The 22,143-nt window shown below is 55.8% G+C and overlaps 2 protein-coding genes, 1 long non-coding RNA gene and 1 pseudogene across 6 annotated transcripts; 3 read left to right on the forward strand and 1 right to left on the reverse strand.

Moving 5' to 3' along the window:
* Nucleotides 1-76: 76 nt before the first annotated feature.
* LOC120367330 (structure-specific endonuclease subunit SLX1-like) lies at nt 77-16,328 on the forward strand (annotated as a pseudogene).
* Nucleotides 3,720-8,431, forward strand: LOC101044942 (sulfotransferase 1A1). Of its 2 annotated transcripts, none has more exons than XM_039478003.2 (8): nt 3,720-3,770; nt 5,492-5,643; nt 5,758-5,883; nt 5,973-6,070; nt 6,900-7,026; nt 7,120-7,214; nt 7,763-7,943; nt 8,066-8,431. In XM_039478003.2, exons 2-8 carry the CDS (start codon nt 5,496-5,498, stop codon nt 8,176-8,178), a joined length of 888 nt encoding a protein of 295 aa, XP_039333937.1. In that variant the 5' UTR covers nt 3,720-3,770; nt 5,492-5,495; the 3' UTR covers nt 8,179-8,431. The 2 variants fall into 2 exon arrangements, with proteins under 2 accessions (XP_039333937.1, XP_074238349.1); XM_074382248.1 differs by lacking the exon at nt 3,720-3,770 and adding an exon at nt 5,039-5,110.
* Nucleotides 9,563-10,662, reverse strand: LOC104651512 (uncharacterized). Its single transcript, XR_744973.3, has 3 exons — nt 10,540-10,662; nt 10,080-10,469; nt 9,563-9,972 (listed from the first exon to the last, which is right to left on the reverse strand). It is a non-coding gene; the product is annotated as an uncharacterized LOC104651512 (long non-coding RNA).
* A 118-nt stretch (nt 16,329-16,446) lies between the features above and the next one.
* Nucleotides 16,447-21,557, forward strand: LOC101045258 (sulfotransferase 1A1). Of its 3 annotated transcripts, XM_039478000.2 has the most exons (8): nt 16,447-16,517; nt 17,572-17,723; nt 17,836-17,961; nt 18,051-18,148; nt 19,926-20,052; nt 20,146-20,240; nt 21,057-21,237; nt 21,360-21,557. In XM_039478000.2, the coding sequence occupies exons 2-8, from the start codon at nt 17,576-17,578 to the stop codon at nt 21,470-21,472; spliced, it is 888 nt and encodes a 295-aa protein (XP_039333934.1). In that variant the 5' UTR covers nt 16,447-16,517; nt 17,572-17,575; the 3' UTR covers nt 21,473-21,557. The 3 variants fall into 3 exon arrangements, with proteins under 3 accessions (XP_039333934.1, XP_039333935.1, XP_039333936.1); XM_039478001.2 differs by lacking the exon at nt 20,146-20,240 and having other exon boundaries at nt 21,019-21,237; XM_039478002.2 differs by lacking the exon at nt 20,146-20,240.
* Nucleotides 21,558-22,143: the final 586 nt, after the last annotated feature.

Raw genomic sequence — 22,143 nt, forward strand, 5'->3', positions numbered from 1 at the left:
GAGAGCCCAGCAGGACTGTGACCCCATCTGCCAGGTGTCCTACAGGGGCTGCTGCACTCAGCTACAGATGGGTGGGATGGCATCACAGCGGGCACCCAAGGGGAGGAACCAGGGAGGGACAAAGCGGGTTTAGACGTGCTGGTCAGGTCCTCTTCTTGATGTCAGTGCTGACACAGAAGTATGCTTCGTTAGTGATTATTTCCTAAAATTCGAAGGGTCCCGTGGGAATCGCGGTGAGTTCGGGGCGCTTCTTCGGCGTCTACGTGCTCTACTGCCTGAACCCGTGGCACTGGGGCCGCGTCTACGTGGTGTTCACTGTCAAACCTGCTCATCCGGTCCAGCAGCACAAGGGGGGCCGCAAAAAAGGCGGGGCTGGGTAGACCAGCGGGCGAGGGCCCTGGTGAGGCGGGGAGGGCTTCTGTGCCGGGAGGAAGGCTTCCTGGAGGAGGCGGACCCCGCGTGGCACAGGCCTGCTGAGAGGGACCAGACAGGCCTGTGAAGTAGGCGGGGCGTCCAGGGCGGGGACGGAGACAGTGCAGGGGAGGAGCGTGACAGGGAGGCGGTGCCCTGGGAATGTCTGCAGTGGAACTCCCGGAGGAGCTGGCTGGGGCGGGGGTGATGATCCAGGCTGGGGTCCAGAGTAGGGGTCTTGGTGGGCATGCTGGGGTCTGGTGGAGCGCCAGAGCAAAGCAGGGGGGACAGGTGGGTACTTGGGATGGAGGCGGGGCCTGATATTGGCAGGTGCAGGGGGCGTGTCTTCAGCCAGGGGCGGGGCCTGATATTGGCAGGTGCAGGGGGCGTGTCTTCAGTCAGGGGCGGGACCCAGGGCTGGGCTGAAGCTTGGAGTGAGGACCCCGCTGTCAGGTGGGATTGGAGGGGACTTGTGGTGGAAAGCGGCGGGGCTCACGGAGACACCCCGTTTTCCTCCCCAGAGAGATGGTGCTCCGTGTGCCCGGCTTCTCGTCCTCCGTGGCCGCCCTTCCGGTAGGAAGGAGACCGCGCGGCGGCGTGTGGTCGGGGTTTGGGATAGGACCCCTGCCTGACGCCGCCCTGACGGCCCCGTACCCCGCCGCGGTTGTAGTGGACCCGGCTCCTCCGCCCTGGGCACGCCAGCGGCTTCCGCAGCACCCAGACCTCCGCCGGGAGCTCTGACGGCTGTGCAGTACTGGCCACTGGCCTTCGGGCCTCCCCCGCCCCAGGGCGCCGCTCAGGTCCCTTTGCTGACGCCAAGCCGGATCCTGAGCCGGACCCGGGGCCCCAGAGGCCTGTGCGCCCTGCGCGCTAGAGCGCTTCAGGGGAGGTTCGACCCAGGCAAAGGGGCTGGATCGTCCAGACGACTTCGGATCTAGCTGCTTGTTGAAGAACCAGGAAACGCCCTGACGCTTTTGCGGCCCTGTCCCCGTCTCTAAGATGGGGATGACAGTACTTCTGGCCATTCTTGAGCACAGCACGATCTGCCTTTTCCCTTTGACTGGAAGGTTCTTCACTACGCCATCTGTCTTGATAACCTGCGGCCTCCGCAGAGAGGTCTTCCCTGTCTCTCGATTTAAAACTGCAGCTCCGAGAAGCCCGGCATGGTGGCATATGCCTGTAGTCCCAGCTGCGGGGGAAGCTGGGATGGGAGGATCGCTTGAGCCCAGGAGTTGGAGGCTGATGTGAGCTATGATTGCTCCATTGCACTTCAGCCTGGTTGAAAGAGCAAGACCCCGTCTCTAAAAAAATAAAATACAAGCCTGGCGCAGTGGCTCACACCTGTAATCCCAGCACTTTGGGAGGCGGAAGCGGGCCAATCACCTGAGGTCTGGAGTTCGAGACCAGCCTGACCAACATGGAGAAACTTCATCTCTAAAAAAAATTGTTTTTAATAAATAAATTTAAAAACATAAATAAAAATTCAATAACATTGCAGCTCTTCCTAACAGATGATGGTCCTGGATTTACTGAGCTCTCAAAAAATGTGAGTGAGTAGAGGACAAGCCCTGCAGAGATTCAGTAACCTGCCAGCGTGTGAGGAAGTTCAGCTCTGGCTGTAATAGTGAGGCTGTGACTCAATCAGTCACTGCTGATGCTTGCAGGACATTGGCCAACTTAGTCTCTGAGGGCAAGGATTTTAATCCCCATCTCCATTTCTTCATCTCTAAGATGTGAATAATAGTCACCCCTGCCTCATAGGATTGAGCTGTGGAACCCTCCTCCCACCTCCTTTCTGGGCCACCCGCTGCGGGTTCGGAGCTTTTTACTGGAGTGCAATACAAAGTCTGAATCTAGGGTGCCTTCCGGTGGTGGCTGAGGGCGGGGGCGGAGCTAGCAGCCTGTGGACCTGCCAGTCAAGGGGCTTCCAGAGGAGGGAGAAGGGGCCCCTGGCCCTAGCTTGTGAGCAGCCTCTCCTCTGCCTGAAAGTCCCACGCCTCAGTTTTCCCCCACTGCCTCCTGCCTGCTTGCCTCTGAACTCACGCAATTCTTGGAAGGCTTGGGAGACTCACCTCTACTCAGATGATTACCTGTCTCGTACCCAGCTTGACCTTGGATTTTAAATAGTGAGGACAAAGAAGGAGGAGGAGGGGGGATGCCCTCCTTCCATAGGGCCCCATGGCTTCCAAGCCTCAGCCTCCTCTGGCCTCTGTCTGCAGAGCCTTCTTCAAACCCAGGGAAAGAGAAGCACCTGCCAGGGGCTGCTGTTCTAGGATATGTTACTGATGCTCTGTAATTTCCCCCAAGAGCCATGTAGCTGGGACTTGCTTCCAGGGCAAGTGTCCTTCTTCTTTCTTGATCTATGAGTCCATGCTGTGCTCCACCCCTGCCCCTTGACTCTGTGCACACACATTACTCCAGACTGGCCTTGTGTTCAGAGCCTGGAGTGCCTGGGCTGCTGAGGGCTTGTGTGTGGGCTGCACCGGACTAGAAGCATTGGTGCCTTCAAGGTTTCCCTGGAAAACATGACCTGCCCCTTTTCTGCCTAGCTAGTACCCATTTTTCCCCACTCACAGGCTCACTTCCCTTGCCTGGGTCAATTAGAAAAAGCTTGTCTGCTGGCCTGAGGTCTGGAGTTCAAGAGCCCTGCAGGGTTGTGTTCAGTGGGCAGGTCAGGAGCCCGGTGACATCTCAAAAAATAAAAAAAGGGCGGGGCGCAGTGGCTTACACCTGTAATCCCACTAGTTTGGGAGGCTGAGACAGGCAAATCATCTGAGGTTAGGAGCTGGACACCAGCCTGACCAACATGGTGAAACCCTACGTACAAAACAAAAACTAGCCAGGCATGGTGGCATGCAGTTGTAATCTCAGCCACTCAGGAGAGTGAGGTAGAAGAATTGCTTGAACCTGGGTGGTGGAGGTTGCAGTGAGCCGAGATCGCACCACTATACCACAGCCTGGGCAACAGAGCAAGACTCGTTCTCAAAAAAAAAAAAAAAAACAAAACAAAAAAAAACAGAATACAATAAAAATAAAAATAAAATAAAATGAATCTATATATTCGGTTCTTTTGCCTTTCATTCTTCTGTTTCCTAATCACAACTAAACGCTAAACTCACATCTTGGCTTTGGAGATCACTCCAAGCTTGACTGCAGCAGTGGTGCTAGGGACGGTAATGGAGAAGCTCCCGAAACCCTCGGCCCCACCCCTTCCTTCCAGGAGCAAACCCAACTCTGGCCTTGACTCCAGATCCCTCCCACGTAAAACCTGCAACACCTTCGCAAACGGCAGCTCTTCACTCCCCACACTCAGCCGCTGCGGGCAAGGAGGGCAGGAAGCCAGTGTCTGGAGAATTCCGGTGAGTACCAGAGTGGAATGGCCCAGGATGCCCTCACCCTGCTCAGCTTCTGGCTCCAACATTCCAGAAGCCGAAGCCTCTCTGCCATACTGGCTGTTTCCCCATGGATGTCCAGTTTCACTATGTCCAGTTTCACTCCAGCCTGGCTGCCCTTCCTTCTTTTTATTTTTGTTTTTTTGAGATCTATCTTGGCTCTGACACCCAGAATGGAGTGCTGTGGTCAAATTGTAGCTCGCTGCAGCCTCAAAATCCTGGGCTTACCTGATCATCATGCCTCAGCTTCGCAAGTACCTGAGTGTACAGGAGAGAGCAAACAGGCCCAGCTAATTTGTTGTTGTTGTTGTTGTTGTTGTTGTTGTTTTTTGAGACGGAGTTCCTCTCTTGTTACCCAGGCTGGAGTGCAATGGCGCCATCTCAGCTCACCGCAACCTCCGCCTCCTGGGTTCAGGCAATTCTCCTGCCTCAGCCTCCTGAGTAGCTGGGATTACAGGCACGCGCCACCACGCCCAGCTAGTTTTTTGTATTTTTAGTAGAGACGGGGTTTCACCATGTTGACCAGGATGGTCTCGATCTCCTGACCTCGTGATCCACCCGCCTCGGCCTTCCAAAGTGCTGGGATTACAGGCTTGAGCCACCGCGCCTGGCCTTATTTTTGTTTTTTTTGAGGCTGAGTTTTCCTCTTGTTGCCCAGACTGGAGTGGAATGTCGCAATCTTTGCTCACCGCAACCTCCGCCTCCCAGGTTAAAGCGATTCTCCTGCCTCAGCTTCCCGAGCAGCTGGGATTACAGGACAGGCACTGGCCACTACGCCCACCTAATTTTGTGTTTTTAGTAGAGATGGGGTTTCTGCATATTGGTCAGGCTGGTCTCAAACTCCCAACCTCAGGTGATCCACCCACCTCGGCCTCCCAAAGTGCTAGGATTACAGTTGTGAGCCACTGTGCCCAGCTCGCCCAGCTAATTTTTAAATATATTTTTTCTAGAGATAGAGTCTTTCTATATTGCCCAGGTTGGTCTCAAAGTCCAAGGCTCAATTGATCCTTCCCCCTTGGGCTCCAGGAGCTCTGGGATTATAAGCATGAGCCACCATGTCCCATCCTCCTTCTGCTGAGTCATCCAAGTTTTGTTTATTCCCACACCAGGCTCTGGGCCCCAATACTAGCTAGTTGCTCAATGGGCCATGTTTGTCTTGGAGCCCAGAAGACTGTGGCTGGGCAAATGGATCACAGGTCCAGCCGGCTTGGGAGGTTTCCAAATGTGAAGGGCCCTGAGGGGCTCAAGCAGGGGAGCACCGGGGAGAGGAGCCCGCTGGGTGGAGGCTGGGGTCTCAGCAGGAAATGGTGAGACAAAGGGCTGGCAGGGAGACAGCACAGGCAGGCCTAGAGCCTCCTCAGGGCAGCTAGAGTCTCCTGGAGACCTTCACACACCCTGATACCTGGGCCCCCGCCCCGTGAGGGCACTTTCACTGGTCTGCACCATGGCCCAGGCCCTGGGATTTTGCACAGCTCTGCAGGTGAACAAAAGGTGCGGCCAGGCTGGGGAACCACCGCACTAGACGCAGACCTGGTTTTCAGTCCCAGCCCCGCCACCGACTGGCTTTGTGAGCTCGGGCAAGTCACTCAGCCTCCCTAGGCCTCAATGGCTTCCCTGAAAGTGAAAAGTCTGCACACGGTGTTGTGATGGTGTTAAGGGTGTGGGCCTGGCTCTGGCCCCTGACGCAGGAACATGGAGCTGATCCAGGACAGCCTCCGCCAGCCACTGGAGTATGTGAAGGGGGTCCCGCTCATCAAAAGCTTTGCGGAGGCACTGGGGTCCCTGGAGAGCTTCCGGGCCCGGCCCGATGACCTGCTCATCAGCACCTACCCCAAGTCCGGTAGGTGAGGAGGGCCACCCACCCTCTCCCACGTGGCAGCCCCCACCTTGGCCAGCCAGGTCCTACCCTCAACCTGCTCACCTCCCATCTCCCTCCCTCTCCCTCTCTCTCCAGGCACCACCTGGGTGAGCCAGATACTGGACATGATCTACCAGAATGGTGACCTGGACAAGTGTCAACGGGCTCCTATCTTCATGCGGGTGCCCTTTCTTGAGTTCAAAGCCCCAGGGGTTCCCTCAGGTGTGTGACTGGGACCTGGGGGGAAAGGGAGTGGAGGAAGACAGGGCTGAGGCTTTAGCTCATCTGACCTTCCTTGACCCACCGCTCAGGGCTGGAGACTCTGAACGACGCACCGGCCCCACGGCTCATCAAGACACACCTGCCCCTGGCCCTGCTCCCCCAGACTCTGTGGGATCAGAAGATCAAGGTGAGGCCGGGCACAGTGGCTTACACCTGTCAGCCCAGCACTTTGGGGGTCCAAGGCAGGAGGCTCACTTGCAACCAGAGTTGGAAGACAGCATGGGCAATATAGGGATGCAGTCTCTCTATTAAGAGAAAGAAAAGCCAGGTGTGGTAGCATGTGCCTGTGGTATCAGCTTCCAGGGAGACTGATGTGGGAGGATCGCTAGAACCGAGAAGTTTGAGGCTGCAGTGAGCCAGGATCACACCACTGCACTCCAGCCTGTGTGACAGAGAGAGACACCAACTCAAAGAAAAAGAAAAAAAAAAAAAAAAAAAAAAACTAAAAGAAAAGAATAAAAAAAGGCCAGATGCGAGGCATGGCAATCCAGGGAAGGAGGCTCCACAGAGCTCAGCTTTGGTTTTGTTCTTCTGGGAAGGTTGCCCCACATCCTTCAGTCTTGTCTCATCTTCAGCGGGGATGCCGTCTGCCTCTTGCCCTGGCAAGGCTCTGCTGGCCAGAAACAGGGGACTCTTCAGTGTCTGCCTTAGAAAGTCAGCATGTGGGTGCTCACAGGCCAGCAGAGGAGAGGGTTGGGTGGGACCAGGCATGCCTTGCTCCAGATTGGGACGTGAAGGCACTGGTGCAGTTTATATTAGTATAGAATATGGATCCAGGGACAGGCCGGACTTTGACATCTGAGCAGGGTTCAGATCCTCGCTTGGACCTACCTGCGCCATGAGATCTCAAGCAAGTCAGCATCTAAGCCTCAGGTTCCTCCTTTGCCAAACCAAGAGACGAGCCGGCCTGGGGCGGGCCATGTGATGGCGCTGGGCCGGGTCCTCTGCCCCTGCAGGTGGTCTACGTTGCCCGCAACGCAAAGGACGTGGCCGTCTCCTACTACCACTTCTACCAGATGGCCAAGGTGCACCCTGACCCTGGGACCTGGGACAGCTTCCTGGAGAAGTTCATGGCCGGAGAAGGTGGGTTGACTGCAGGAAGGAGGGTGTGGAGCTGAGGGGTGGTGGCTACAACACACGGCAACCCTGTGTCGGTGCCCCCGCCCGCTTCTCCAGTGTCCTATGGGTCCTGGTACCAGCACGTGCAGGAGTGGTGGGAGCTGAGCCGCACACACCCTGTTCTCTACCTCTTCTATGAAGACATGAAGGAGGTGAGACCACCTGTGCTGCCGCCCTCCATGTGACACCTGGGGACAGGCACCTCACAGGGACCTGCCAAGGCCACCCAGTCCCCTCTCCAGGCAGCCCCCACAGCAGGCCCGGATTCCCCGTCCCCAGAGGCTGAGGTCGGAGGATCACTTGAGCCGAGGAGTTCAAAACCAACCTGCTTCAGCCCCACCTGGCAGCAGGCCCAGCACAGCACTTTTCTCCCGTGCCTGAGTCAGCTGCACAGGTGGCCCTGGATCAGATACTTAGTCCTCTTGCTTCTCCCTGCCAAAGGGTGTGCCAGCCGGCAACCACAGTCAGAAAAAAAACCCATCCCTATTGTCACTCATAGGAGCCAAGCCCAGCTCATTACGGGGTCACAGGGTAAAAAGCAATTCATTTTACCCCAGGGCAAAGGGCCCCAGGGGTTGAGGAGCTGGGTCTAGAGGGTTTCTAGAAGTGGCCAGATTCCCTCTGACATTAGAGAGGGAGACCACTCTTATTTTCTTAAATGAGAAATCCCAGCCTCCACTGAGAGCCCTCTGCTGCTCAGAACCCCAAAAGGGAGATTCGGAAGATCCTGGAGTTTGTGGGGCGCTCCCTGCCGGAGGAGACCGTGGACCTCATTGTTCAGCACACATTGTTTGATGAGATGAAGAAGAACCCCATGACCAACTACACTGTCATGCCCCAGGAGTTCATGGACCACAGCATGTCCGCCTTCATGAGGAGAGGTGGGCACCGGCCAGCACGGGGATTTGGGGCAGGTGGGAGCAGCAGCTGGAGCCTCCCCATAGGCACTCGGGGCCTCCCCTGGGGTGAGATTCCAGCTTTGCTCCCTGCCTTCCTCCCCTAGGCATAGCTGGGGACTGGAAAACCACCTTCACTGTGGCGCAGAATGAGCGCTTCGACGCAGACTATGCAGAGAAGATGGCAGGCTGCAGCCTCAGCTTCCGCTCCCAGCTGTGACAGGGGCTCCCGGGGTCACTGCAGAGGGAATGTGTGAGTCAAGCCTGACCAAGGGGCTCAAGAATAAAATATGAATTGTGGGCTAGGGACAGTAGGTCATGTCTGTAATCCCAGCAATTTGGGAGGCTGAGGTAGGAGGATCACTTGAGCCCATGAGTTCAAGACCAACCTGGGCAACATAGTGAGATTCTGTTGCAAAAAGTAATAAAATAAAATCAATTTTTAAAAACAGAATAAAACATGATTTGTGGGTCAGGCAGGGTGGCTCATGTCTTTAATGCCGGCAGTTTGTGAAGTTGAGATCAGAGCATCACTGGAGGACAGGAGTTTGGGACCAGCCTGGTCAATGTTATGATGAGACGCCATCCCTACAAATTTGAGAAAATTATCCTCACGTGGTGGTGAGCACCTGTAGTCCCAAGTACTTGGCAAATTAAGGCAGGAGGATCCCCTGAGCCAGGGAGGTTGTAGCTGCAGTGAGCGGTGATTAAGCCCATCCACTCAAGCCTGGGGACAGAGGAAACCCTGCCTGAGAAATAAATAAAATACCATTTAATTAAAATAAATTATGATTCCTGACCAGCCTGGCCAACATGGCAAAACCCCGTCACTACTAAAAATACAAAATTAGCCAGGCTTGGTGGTGCACGCCTGTAATCCCAGCTACTTGGGAGGCTGAGGCACGAAAATCGCTTGAATCCGGGAGGTGGAGGTTGCAGTGAGTTGAGCTCATGCCACTGCACTCCAGCCTGGGTGACAGAGCAAGACTCGATCTCAAAATAAATGAATAAATAACATCGTTGAAACAAGAGACACACAGCAAAAGAAGTGCAGCAGAGAGTAACTTATTGCAAGAGACAAACAGTATTTGAAAGCACAAAATGGGCAATATACCTTGGAGAGTTCAGAACAGGCTGTTCATCGGGGTGAGACAGTGTTGATTACTGCAGGAAAAAACCCCTTGCTGGGAGTCTCACACAATTGTTCATAAGGGTGGGAAGAGGAGTCACTAGTAAGCATGTTCTGGGTGGCTCTGGGTGCACATGGGCATTTGCTATGCATGCTTGTTCCTAGAATGAATGTCTAATTAGCATTTTAAGTCTCCACCCAGAGGTGTGGGTTTTACTATTAAAATGAGCTTTGTAGGGACATGGATGAACCTGGAAACCATCAGTCTCAGCAAACTGACACAAGAGCAGAAAATCAAACACCACATGTTCTCACTCATAGGCGGGTGTTGAACAATGAGAACACGTGGACACAGGGAGGGGAGCACTACACACTGGGGTCCGCTGGGGGGAAATAGGGGAGGAATGGTGGGGGATGGGGAGGTGGGGAGAGATAGCATGGGGAGAAATGCCAGATGTAGGTGAACTGGAGGAAGGCAGCAAATCACACTGCCACGTGGGTACCTATGCAACAATCTTGCATATTCTTCACATGTACCCCCAAACCTAAAATGCAAAAAATTTAAAAAATAAAAATAAATGAGCAAAGGGTCAGTTTGGGGACAGGTAAAATCCAAACGCACATGTTCTGGAAAGGGGATGTTCTACTGGAGATAGCTTTGCTCAAATGAGCTCAGTGACCAGGCGAATGCTAAGGCTTACTATGTTGGCTGTGCGGTCACCAGAGTGGCAGCATCCCCAGAACGTTGTTGTCTCCTTCATGGCCTATCCTGCCTCACCCGGGCTCCATGCCCTGCCCTGGCCCAAACAAGTTCGTGGAGTCCATCTCGGGGTTGGCCATCCACTGGGGCAGCAGGGTGACCCACACCAGCTCAGGCTGTGTCTCCTGGGGGTAGAGGGGCTTGTGTCAACACGTGGCCAGGTGGGGAAGCTCCTTCCCGGCTGTTATGCTGCCCCCCAGGCTCTGTGCCCTGCCCTGGCCTGGACACTCACTCTTTGCCTTCTTCATCGATGTCATCTACCTCATACATGCAGACAAGAGAAAGAACACGCCGGATGCAGCCAGGGTCTCGGTCCCTGTCGGAAAGTGAAGAGGACAGGGACAGCCCAAGAACTGGGTGCTCCCTGCATAGCAGGCCCCGCCCACAGCACCCTCTGGGGACCTTTTCTCCTGCTGCAGAGCCAAAGCCCAGGCAGGTGCGGTGACTAGAGAGCATTCCTGGGGCTGGTGGCACTCCCTGTTGGTGGTGTGGCTGTAACTGACCACCTCGGCCAGGATCTACTGCTCGTCCCCATCCACAGCCTTTACCCAGGCAGCCACCTTGTCTTCAGGTCTGGCCACGAAGTCCCGAGGTGGCGATGGCCCCACAGAGGGGTGGGGACCTGTGAGTGGAACAAAGGGTCAGTCCCAGCCCCTGGGCAGCAGCCCCTCCCTCGAAGCTGTTGCCCTCACTTGTCACCAGGCTTCCCGATCCACAGGGGCAGGGTCATGGCCGACTGCTGCAGCAGGGTCACCAGCACTCCTCTGCGCATGGTCTTCCGGGCTGGCTCCGAGTCATTGTAGAGACTCAGGATCTTGGCCGCTGTGGGAAGGAAGGAAGCCCTGACCACAGGAGCAGGTGCCGGCCCCAACCCCACCTAGCCTGCTGCACTGAGCTGTTGGAGGAATCCCTGAGAGCCTCAGCTCCCGAGTGAGCCCGAGGACCCAGCAGGACTGTGGCCCCATCTGCCAGGTGTCCTACAGGGGCTGCTGCCCTCAACTACAGATGGGTGAGGCGGCACCACAGCGGGCACCCAGGGGGAGGAGCCAGGGAGGGACAAATCGGGAGGTGCAGGTCAGGTTCTCTTCTTGATGTAGGTGCTGACACGGAAGTGTGTTTAATAAAAAATTTCCTAAATTCTAAGGGTCCCGCGGTAGTTGCGGTGAGGCCGAGGCACTTCTTCCACCTCTACCTGCTCTACTGCCTGAACCCCTCCGCACCAGGATGGAGTCTACGTGGGGTTCACTGTCCACCCTGCTTGTCGGGTCCAGCAACATAATGGGGGCTGCACAGAAGGCAAGACCCAGGCCGGGTGCAGTGGCTTACGTCGGTAATCCAGCACTTTGGCAGGCCAAAGCGGTCTGATCACTTGAGGTCAGAAGTTCGAGATCTGCCCGGCAAACATAGTGAAACCCCGTCTCTACCAAAAATGTAAACATTAGCCAGGTACGGTGACACATACCTGTAATTCCAGCTACTCAAAAGGCTGAGGCAGGAGAATAAGCGGGGGTGGAAGCATGGGGAGGAAGAGGATGTGCGGGGCCACATCGGAGGTGGCAGTGAGCGCAATGGTGCCATTGCACTCCTGGTGAGACGGGGAGGGTCTCTGTGCCCGGAAGAAGGCTTCCTGGAGGAGGCGGACCGCGCTGGGCACAGGTCTGATGAGAGGGACCTGCCATCCCTGTGAAGCGGGCGGGGCTTCCAGGGAGGGACCGGGCCCGTCCCAGGGGAGGAGCGTGACGGGGAGGCGGTGCCCTGGGAATCTTGATGGTGGAACTCCGCGGGGAACTGGCTGGGACGGGGGTGATGATCCAGGCTGGGGTCCAGCGTAGGGGTCCTGGTGGGCACGCCGGGGTCGGGTGGGGCGCAGGAGGAGAGCAGGGGTGACAGACGGGTACCTAGGCTAGAGGCGGGTTCTGAGATCGGCAGGTGGAGGGGGCTCGGCTGCAGGCAGGGGCGGGGCCTGGGGCTGGGCTGACGCCGGGAGTGAGGACCCCGCTCTCGGGTAGAATTGGAGGGTACTCGTGGTGGGGCGCAGCGGGGCTCAAAGCGACGCCCACGTTCTCCTCCCCAGGGAGGTGGTGCATGTTCTGCACGGTTTCCCGTCCGCCGTGGCCGCCATTCTGGCGAAGAAGGAGACCGCGTGGCGGCGAGTGTCCCGGGTTTGGGGTCCTACCCCTACCCGACGCAGTCCTGGGGCCCTCGTACCCCGCCGCGGTTGTAGTGGACCCGGCTCCCCCGCCCTGGGCGCGCCTGCCGCTCCCGCAGCACCCAGTCCTCCGCCGGGGGCTCTGACGGCTGTGCAGCACTGGCCGCTGGCCTTCGGGCCTCTCCCGCCCCAGGGCGCCGCGCAGGTCCCTTTGCTGACGCCGAGCCTGAGCCTGAGCCGGACCCGGACCGGGGACCCCAGAGGCCTGTGCGCCCTGCGCGCCCGCGCGCTTCAGGGGAGGTTCGCCCCAGGCAAGGGAGATGCATCCTCCCGACGACTTCGGATCCAGCTGTTTGTTGAGGAACCAGGAAACGCCCTGATACTTTTGCGGCCCTGTCCCCGCCTCTAAGATGACAGTACTCCGGTCATTCCTGAGCACAGCAGGATCTGCCTTTTCCCTTTGACTGGAAGGTTCTTCTCTACGCCATCTGTCTTGATAACCTGCCACCTCCACAGAGAGGCCTTCCCTGTCTCCCGATTTAAAATTGCAGCTCTGAGAAGCCGGGCACGGTGGCACATGCCTGTAGTGCCAACTACTGGGGAGTCTGAGGTGAGAGGATCGCTTGAGCCCAGGAGCTGGAGGCTGCAGTGAGCTCTGATTGCTCCATTGCACTCCAGCCTGGGCGAAAGAGCAAGACTCTGTCTCTAAAAAGATAAACTAAAATTGCATGTCCTGTGTACTTTGCCATGGCTCCTTTTCCCGAATACTTATTATCTCACATGCTGCGTGTTTTATTGATCTCATCAGTCTCTCCCATCCCAACCCTTGTACTAAACTGCCCAAGGGCAGCTCTTGTCACTGCTGGAGAACCGAGTCCCACAGAGTCAATGGCTAAAAAATAGTTAATGAAATAATGGATGATGGTCCGGCCGTACTAAGTTCACCTTAAGTGTGAGTGGAGGACTAGCCCTGCGGAGATTCAGTGACTTGCTGGCGGTTGCTGAGCTGCCACGAAGTTCAGCCTGGTTGCAGTGTTCCAGGCTGTGACTCAATCAGTCACTGCTGATGCTCACGGGACCTTCACCAGCTTAGTCCCAGAGGGCAAGGATTTTAACCCCCCACCTCCATTTCCTCATCTGTAAAATGCAAATATGGAGCTGTGTAACGCCCGCTGCACAGAGGCTCGCTGCCAGCTCCCTCTCCCTCCTTGCCTCTTACCTGCCTGCTGCCTGGGACTGGATGAACAGGTGCCTTTGTGTTGCTCTGACCCTGGCTGCCCGCCAAGGGCCCATGTGACCTGCCTGGCAGAGGAATTCCTTTGGGAAGAACCAGGGCAGCTTCTGCGCATAGAGGGCTGATGCCTAGGTGAGTGCAGTCCCCTGGTACCAGCCTGGTCCAGCTCTGGGAAGAGGGTGCCCAGTTGTATAAGCCAAGCCCTGGCAACAGAGTCCTCATCTTGATATTCGGGGCCCAGCCTGCAGGGGGCTTGTGATGCGTGACTGTATCTCTCTGGCCCCATACCTTGGTAGCTGTGAGATGTCACTACTTTGGGTGACCTGATCTGGCTGTGCGGATGGGCATGAAGGAAATAGTAGAAGACTCGGAATTAGAAGATGTGAGTGGGCTTTAGCCCCAGCCTCTCTACCCGACTCCCTGCCCTGGGCTGTCTGTCACCAACCTTGCCGTGATAACTTGCTTTTTGTTGGCTTGAACTGACTCTCTCTTTCTTAGCTAAGAGCTGTTCAGGCCTCATGTTAGCTTCTTGAGCTGCACAGACGCCATCTTAGCTTCTTCATTTTAATTATTCCCCTCGTGGCCGGGCGCGGTGGCTCAAGCCTGTAATCCCAGCACTTTGGGAGGCCGAGGCGGGTGGATCACGAGGTCGAGAGATCGAGACCAACCATGGTCAACATGGTGAAACCCCGTCTCTACTAAAAATACAAAAGATTAGCTGGGCATGGTGGCATGTGCCTGTAATCCCAGCTACTCAGGAGGCTGAGGCAGGAGAATTGCCTGAACCCAGGAGGCGGAGGTTGCGGTGAGCCGAGATCGCGCCATTGCACTCCAGCCTGGGTAACAAGAGCGAAACTCCGTCTCAAAAAAAAAAAAAAAAAAAAAGAATTGTTTAATTATTCCCCTCATTAAGTATGCAACTGTAGTATGTAGCTGGGGCAGGATGACACCGGGCACATCCAGGACTGCATTTGCTGATAAGAGGCTGAGTAAAGTGGCACCAGCAGAGCCTGGGAATGCAGGTGCTCTTGAGTGTCCAGAGCCCCCATATCTATAAGTTGTATGTCTTTTTGTGATAGCTCTAGCCCTTGCCCCTGGTTCTGTTTTATTTCTCATATACTAGTTTAACTTTTAACTTTTTGCTTACTCTGGTTCTGTGAAAAAGCTTGCTTCAGCTAGGTTCCCCCTCCCCTTCAAAACTAGGGTATAAAAAACCCCCAGACTCTTTCTTCGGAGCCGAGAGAATTCTGGGCGTTAGCCATCTCTCGGTTGCCGGCTAAAATAAAGGACTCACAATGCAATCTCAGAATGTGGCGCATTCCTTATCCCGCTTGGGTATAACATTGCCTCTACAGACACTCTGGACAGCCCTGCTGGGGACCCGATCCTCAGCGTCCCTAACCCCCTCCAGATATACCAGTGGCCTAGGGGAGGTCCTCAAAGGCCGGTGGGACGTCCACCTCAGTCAGTCTCCAGGCTCTTGACACCTTTCCCAGAAGGAATTTAAGACAAGTCAGAAAGTCACAAATGTAGGGAGATTGCTTGCAGTGCAAAAGGGCATACTCAAGAAGGGGAATGTGGGGGTCATCAAGAGAGTGTCTCATGCCCTAGGAGGTTTGGGGCTGACCTTTATGGGCTTCTTTAACTAAAGATGGTATATTCATGAAGATTCCAGCAAAAGGTAAACGTTTCTCAAAACTGTGGTGCCACAATTTACATCCAAATACAGGTGTTCCTGGAGCTGTCTTGGCACTGGTGGGTGTATGAGTTAACATCTTACTGATCACATAATGGGACCCTAGGTGAAACCTACATCAAATGCAGTGCCATGCTGGGTCTGGTTGGTTTTAGTCAGCTTGGTCCTCATCCTAATTTTCAGGGACTTATTGGCCCTCAGCACATGCAGCTGTTTCTTTTCTTTACTTTTTTGAGACGGAATCTCGCTCTGCTGCCCAGGCTGGAGTGCAATGGTGTGATTTCAGCTCACTGCAACCTCCGCCTCCTGGATTCAAGAGATTCTCCTGCCTCGGCCTCCTGAGTAGCCAGGATTACAGGTGTGCACCACCACAGCCAGCTAATTTTTGTATTTTTAGTAGAGATGGGGTTTCACCTTGTCGGTCAGGCTGGTCTCAAACTCCAGACCTCATTCTCTACCCGCCGCATCCTTGCAAAGTGGTGGAATTACAGGCGTGAGCCTCCGCACCCGGGTACCTGCAGCTATTTCAGGTTTCCTTCTTCAGGTCATGTGAAACTGCTGCCTGGGATTTTCTATTCTCCTTCTACCACCCTGTATTAATCTCACATTCTTGCCTCTTTTCTGTGCCACTCCAAGTGGTCCAGCCAGTTTTTCCTGGAGTGCAATACAAAGTCTGCATCAAGGGGGCCTCCTGATGGTTGGCTAAGGGCATATGAGGGTGGAGCTAGTAGTCCGAGGACTTGCCAGTCATGGGGTTTCCTCAAGGCACAGCGGAGGGAGGAGGGGCCGTCACCCCAGCAGGTGAGCAGTCTCTTCTCTCCCTGGAAACCCCATGCCACAGCTTTTCGCTGCTTGCCTCTGAGTTCTCGGAATTCTTGGAAGGCTTGGGAGACTCACCTTTACTCAGATGGTTACCTGTCTCATACCCAGCTTGACCCTGGACTTTCAGTAGTGAGGACAAAGAACGAGGATGATGAGGGATGCCCTCCTTCCATGGGGGCCCGTGGCTTGCAAGCCCCAACCTCCTCTGGCCTCTGTCTGTGGAGCCTCCTTCAAACCGACAGAAAGAAAAGCACCTGCCAGGGACTGCTGTTCTTCTAGAGTCTTCTACTGATGCTCTGTGAGGTCCCCTGGGAGCCACGAAGCTGGGGCTGGTCTTTCTCCTCCAATCCCTTCTCTCTCTTCTCTGGGTTAATTAGAGAAAGCTTGTCTGTTGGCCTGCCTGGCAGGGTGGAGTTCAGGGGCAGGTCAGGAGCCCCGTGACAGTTCAAAAAGAAAAAAGCAAACCAAACCCACCATTGGGCCCTTTGTTCTTTCATTCTTCTGTTTTCTACAAACCAGAGCAGTCTTGGCTTTGCAGATCACGCTAAGCTCGTCTCCAGCCGGTGAACTAAGGAGGGTAATGGAGAAGCTCCACAGTCCCCAACCCCACCCCTTCCTCCAGGGAGCAACACTAAGTCCAGCCCTGGCTGCAGATCCCTCCCACACTGGACTTAAGAAACCCTCCGCGCAGACAACAGCCCTGCATTCCCCACACCGCACCCACACTCAGCCTCTGCGGGTCAGGAGAACCAGGCTCCCGAAAGCTCAGGTGAGTGACATGGTGGAATGGCCCGCGTCGCCCTCACGCTGCTCAGCTTCTGGCTCCAACATTCCAGAAGCCGAGGCCTCTGCCATTTCCGCTCTTTCCCCATGGATATCCCATTTCGATCAGACAACCCTGGCCAGGCGTGAATCCCCCTCCCTTCCTTTTTTTTGGGCGGAGGAGGCCAGGTCTTGCTGTCACCCAGGCTGGAGTACAGTAGGATTCTGGCCACTGTAGCTTTGAATTCCTGGGTTTAAGCGATTCTCCTGCCTCAGCCTCTGGAGTAGCTGGGACTACAGGCCCTCGCCATCCTGCCTGATTAAAAAATATTTTAAAACGATTTTTAGACATGGGACTTGCCATGCTGCCCAGGTTGGTCTCCCAACTCCTGGCCTCCTAGGGTCTGGGATTACAGACGGGAGTCGCCCTGCCCAGGACCCTACTCCTGCTGAGTCATCAGTTTTGCTCATTCCCACACCAGGCTCTGGCCCCCAGTACCAGCTAGCTGCTCAAAGGGCCGTGTTTGTCTTGGAACCCAGATGGACTGTGGCTGGGCATGTGGATGACAGGCCTGGCCGACCCGGGATGTTTCCACATGTGAAGGGCCCTGAGGGGGTCAAGCAGGGGAGCACTGGAGAGAGGAGCCCACTGGGTGGAGGCTGGGGTCTCAGCAGGAAATGGTGAGACAAAGGGCTGGCAGGGAGACAGCACAGGGAGGCCTAGAGCCTCCTCAGGGCAGCTGGAGTCTCCTGGAGACCTTCACACATCCTGATACCTGGGCCCTGCCCCGTGAGGGCACTTTTATTGGTCTGCACCATGGCCCAGGCCCTGGGATTTTGCACAGCTCTGCAGGTGAACAAAAGGTGCGGCCAGGCTGGGGAACCACCGCACTAGACGCAGACCTGGTTTTCAGCCCCAGCCCCGCCACTGACTGGCTTTGTGAGCTCGGGCAAGTCACTCAGCCTCCCTAGGCCTCAGTGACTTCCCTGAAAGTGAGAATTCTGCACACGGTGTTGTGATGGTGTTAAGGGTGTGGGCTTGGCTCTGGCCCCTGACACAGGAACATGGCGCTGATCCAGGATGCCCTCCGCCGGCCTCTGGAGTACGTGAAGGGGGTCCCGCTCATCAAGTACTTTGCGGAGGCACTGGGGCCCCTGGAGAACTTCCGGGCCCGGCCCGATGACCTGCTCATCAGCACCTACCCCAAGTCTGGTAGGTGAGGAGGGCCACCCACCCTCTCCCACGTGGCAGCCCCCACCTTGGCCAGTCAGGTCCTACCCTCAACCTGCTCACCTCCCATCTCCCGCCTTCTCCCTCTCTCCAGGCACCACCTGGGTGAGCCAGATACTGGACATGATCTACCAGAATGGTGACCTGGACAAGTGTCACCGGGCTCCCATCTTCATGCGGGTGCCCTTCCTTGAGTTCAAAGCCCCAGGGGTTCCCTCAGGTGTGTGACTGGGTCCTGGGGGCAAGGGGAGTGGAGGAAGACAGGGCTGGGGCTTCAGCTCACCAGACCTTCCCTGACCCACTGCACAGGGCTGGAGACTCTGAAAGACACACCGGCCCCACGGCTCATCAAGACACACCTGCCCCTGGCTCTGGTCCCCCAGACCCTGTTGGATCAGAAGGTCAAGGTGAGGCTGGGCACAGTGATTCACACCCACAATCCCAGCACTTTGGGAGGCTGAGGTGGGAAGACCCCTTGAAGCCAGCATTTGCAGACCAGTCTCTTCCAAAAAAAAATTAGCTGAGCATAATGTTGTTTGCCTGTAGTACCAACTACTCAGGAGGCTGAGGTGGGAGGATCACCTGAGCCTAGGAGTTCAAGACTGCAGTGAGGTATGATCACACCACTGCACTCCAGACTGGGTGATAGAGAAACCCTGTCTCAAAAAAAGATGACGAATAAAAAGAGGGGCTGGCAGGCGTGGTAGCTAACACCTGTATTTCCAGCACTTGGGAGGCTGAGGCCAGTGGATACCTGAAGCCAGAAGTTCGAGACCATCCTGGCCAACATGGTGAAACCCCATCTTTACTAAAAATACACACACACAAAATAGCCTGGCCTGGTGGTGGGTACCTGTAATCTTGACTACTTGTGAGGTTGAGGCAGGAGAATCACTTCAACCTGGGAGGCATAGGTTGCAGTGAGCCGAGACCACACCTTTGCACCCCAGCCTGGGCAACAATAGTGAAACTCATTCTCAAAAATAAATAAATAATTAATTAAAAAATAAAAATAAAAAGGCCAGCCGCGTGGTGGCTTATGCCTGTAATCCCACCATTTTGGGAGGTCGAGGTGGGCAGATGGCCTGATGTTAGGAGTTCAAGACCAGGCTGGCCACCGTGGGGAAACCCCATATTCTACTAGAAATACAAAAATTAGCCAGGTGTGGGAGCAAGCGCCTGTGATCCCAGCTACTCAGGAGGCTGAGGCAGGAAAATCACTGGAACCTAGGAGGCGGTGGTTACAGTGTGCCGAGATCGTGCCCCTGCACTCTAACCTGGAAGGCAGAGGGAAACTTTCAAACAAACAAACAGAATAAATAAATAAAGATTAAAAAAAAGGTTTGCCACCGGTATTGGCTCACTCCTATGCCAGCACTTTGGGAGGCCAAGGTCGGGGGATCGCTTGAGCTCGGGAGTCACAGACCAGCATGGGAAACATGTGGAGACTCCATTTCTATAAAGAATGCAAAACATCCCCAGGGCGTGGTGGCCTGTTGCTGTAGTCCCAGCTACTTGAAAGTCTGAGGCTGGACGATTGCTTGAGTGTGAGAGGTCAAGGTGGCAGTGAGCTCTTATCCCTCCAGTGCACTCCAATCTGGGCAACAGGAAAAAAGAAAGACCAAGGTCTTTTCTTTTTGACACTCTGTCAAAAAATAAACAAATAAAAAATTCCAGAACAAAAGGAAAAAGAAAAGGCCCAGGTGTGGAGCATGTGAATCCAGGGAAGGAGGCCCCAGCTTGACCCGGCCTGGTCCTGTTTTCTGGGGGAGTCGCCTCGCTGCCTCCAGCCTTGTCACATCTTCAGCGGGGGAGACTGTCTGCCTCTTGCTCTGATGATTAAGAACATGAGACTCTTCAGTGCAGACTTAAGAAATGTAGAGGGTGGGTTCTCACAAGCCCACAATTTGGGAATTTGGGGCTGGTGGGAACATGCCTGCCTTGATCTAAATTGGGGGGTATAGACATTTATGCAGATTACACTAGTATAGAATACGGATCCAGAGACCAGGCCAGACTTTGACATCTCAGCAGGGTTCAGATCCCCGCTTGGACCTACTTGTGCCGTGAGATCTCAAGCAAGTCAGAGTCTGAGCCTCAGGTTCCTCCTTTGCCAAATCAAGAGATGAGCCGGCCTGGGGCGGGCTGTGTGACGGCGCTGGGCCGGGTCCTCTGCCCCTGCAGGTGGTCTACGTTGCCCGCAACGCAAAGGACGTGGCCGTCTCCTACTACCACTTCTACCAGATGGCCAAGGTGCACCCTGACCCTGGGACCTGGGACAGCTTCCTGGAGAAGTTCATGGCCGGAGAAGGTGGGTTGACTGCAGGAAGGAGGGTGTGGAGCTGAGGGGTGGTGGCTACAACACACGGCAACCCTGCGTCGGTGCCCCCGCCCGCTTCTCCAGTGTCCTACGGGTCCTGGTACCAGCACGTGCAGGAGTGGTGGGAGCTGAGCCGCACACACCCTGTTCTCTACCTCTTCTATGAAGACATGAAGGAGGTGAGACCGCCTGTGCTGCCGCCCTCCATGTGACACCTGGGGGCAGGCACCTCACAGGGACCCGCCGAGGCCACCCAGTCCCCTCTCCAGGCAGCCCCACAGCAGGCCCGGATTCCCCATTCTGCCTCCCTGGCTCAGGCCTCCCAGCTGCAGCCCCACCTGGCAGCAGGCCCCACACAGCTCTCATCTCCTGCACCTGAGTCAGCTGCACAGGTGGCCACGGACCAGATAATTTTTTTGAGAGAGTCTCGTTCTGTTGCCCAGGGTGGCATGCCGTGATGTTAACTCAGCTCACTCTAACCTCCTCCTGCCAGGTTCAAATGATTCTCCTGCCTCAGCCTCCCCGCAAGCTGAGAGTACAGGTGCAGGTGACCACGCCTGACTAGTTTTTGTATTTTTAGTAGAGAGGAGTTTTTGCCATGTTGGCCAGGCTGGTCTCGAACTCCTCAACTCAGGTGATCCATGTGTCTCAGCTCCCACGTGCTGGGATAACAGGCCTGAGCCATGACCCCTGCAACACATCAACTATTTATTCCTATTGCTTCTCCCTGCCAGAGGGTGTCCCACCCAGAGCCACAGGCATGGAAAACCATCCCGGTCCCCGCCCCATAGGAGCCAAGCCCAGCTCATCAAGGGATCACAGGGCAGAGAGCAATTCATTTTACACCAGGGACAGGGCCCCGAGGGTCCAGGAACTGGCTCTGAGGGTTTTCTAGTGGAAGTGGCCAGATCCCCTCTGAGGTTAGAGAAGAGGACCCCTTTTACTTTCCCGAATCAGCAACCCCAGCCTCCACTGAGGAGCCCTCTGCTGCTCAGAACCCCAAAAGGGAGATTCGGAAGATCCTGGAGTTTGTGGGGCGCTCCCTGCCAGAGGACACCCTGGACTTCATCGCTCAGCACACGTCATTCGAGGAGATGAAGAAGAACCCCATGACCAACTACTCCACCCTCCCCAAGGAGTTCATGGACCACAGCGTCTCCCCCTTCATGAGGAGAGGTGGGCACCGGCCAGCACGGGGCTTTGGGGCAGGTGGGAGCAGCAGCTGGAGCCTCCCCATAGGCACTCGGGGCCTCCCCTGGGGTGAGACTGCAGCTTTGCTCCCTGCCTTCCTCTCCCAGGCACGGCTGGGGACTGGAAAACCACCTTCACCGTGGCGCAGAATGAGCGCTTCGATGCGGACTATGCGGAGAAGATGGCAGGCTGCAGCCTCAGCTTCCGCTCCCAGCTGTGACAGGGGCTGCCGGGGTCGCTGCAGAGGGAGTGTGCAAGTCAAGCCTGACCAGGGGGCTCAAGAATAAAGTGTTATTTGTGTTCAATGCAGAGCCTGTGTTGGAAGGCAAGAAAATCCCTGAGCTGAAAGAGTGATCGCCCACTGGGGCCAGAAACGGCCACCACCCTGCTCCAGCTCCCCCGCTGCCCTGTTTGGAGAGGGGAGAGGGTCTGGAGAAGTAAAACCCAGGACACGCATGGAGGGGAGTGTCCGTTTAATCCCAGCACATCCTCTGCTGTCCTGCTGTGTCGTCGGGGGATGGCGAGTACACTGGACAGCTTCACTTTTTCTTGGGCTCCTTACAAGCCACCACGTACCTCTGGGCCACATTGAGGGGAGGGGAATAGCCGTCTGCATAGGAGGTGTCTTCAAACAGGACCGAGTAGTCATCCTGGGGCTGTGGGGGAGGCAGACAGGAGGGGCTGCTCAGAGACCCCAAGGCCAGGACCCCTTCCCCCAGCCTAGACCACAGGAGCCTCTGGGCCCTGGACTCTCAGCCAATCTTGTCATTGTTCACTCTGGGGTCAAGAAGTATCTCGGCCCAGTTCCTGCTGCTACAGAGCTCCTTTCTCAGTGGTGGGAGGTCCAGGGCAGGGAACAGGCGGGGAGAGGAAGGAAACTCACTCCCTTCC

This window comes from Saimiri boliviensis, chromosome 12 (assembly GCF_048565385.1).
Source record: "Saimiri boliviensis isolate mSaiBol1 chromosome 12, mSaiBol1.pri, whole genome shotgun sequence".
In the NCBI taxonomy this organism is placed as follows: domain Eukaryota; kingdom Metazoa; phylum Chordata; class Mammalia; order Primates; family Cebidae; genus Saimiri; species Saimiri boliviensis.

Bases quoted from the DNA above. Each gene is read 5' to 3' on its own strand.
- LOC101044942 (XM_039478003.2), top strand. From the start codon at position 5,496: ATGGAGCTGATCCAGGACAGCCTCCGCCAGCCACTGGAGTATGTGAAG. The intron at 6,071-6,899 runs GTGAGGCCGGGC...CTGCCCCTGCAG, and splicing joins TGTGGGATCAGAAGATCAAG to GTGGTCTACGTTGCCCGCAA. The intron at 7,944-8,065 runs GTGGGCACCGGC...TTCCTCCCCTAG, and splicing joins GTCCGCCTTCATGAGGAGAG to GCATAGCTGGGGACTGGAAA.
- LOC101045258 (XM_039478000.2), top strand. From the start codon at position 17,576: ATGGCGCTGATCCAGGATGCCCTCCGCCGGCCTCTGGAGTACGTGAAG. The intron at 20,241-21,056 runs GTGAGACCGCCT...TCTGCTGCTCAG, and splicing joins TCTATGAAGACATGAAGGAG to AACCCCAAAAGGGAGATTCG. The intron at 21,238-21,359 runs GTGGGCACCGGC...TTCCTCTCCCAG, and splicing joins CTCCCCCTTCATGAGGAGAG to GCACGGCTGGGGACTGGAAA.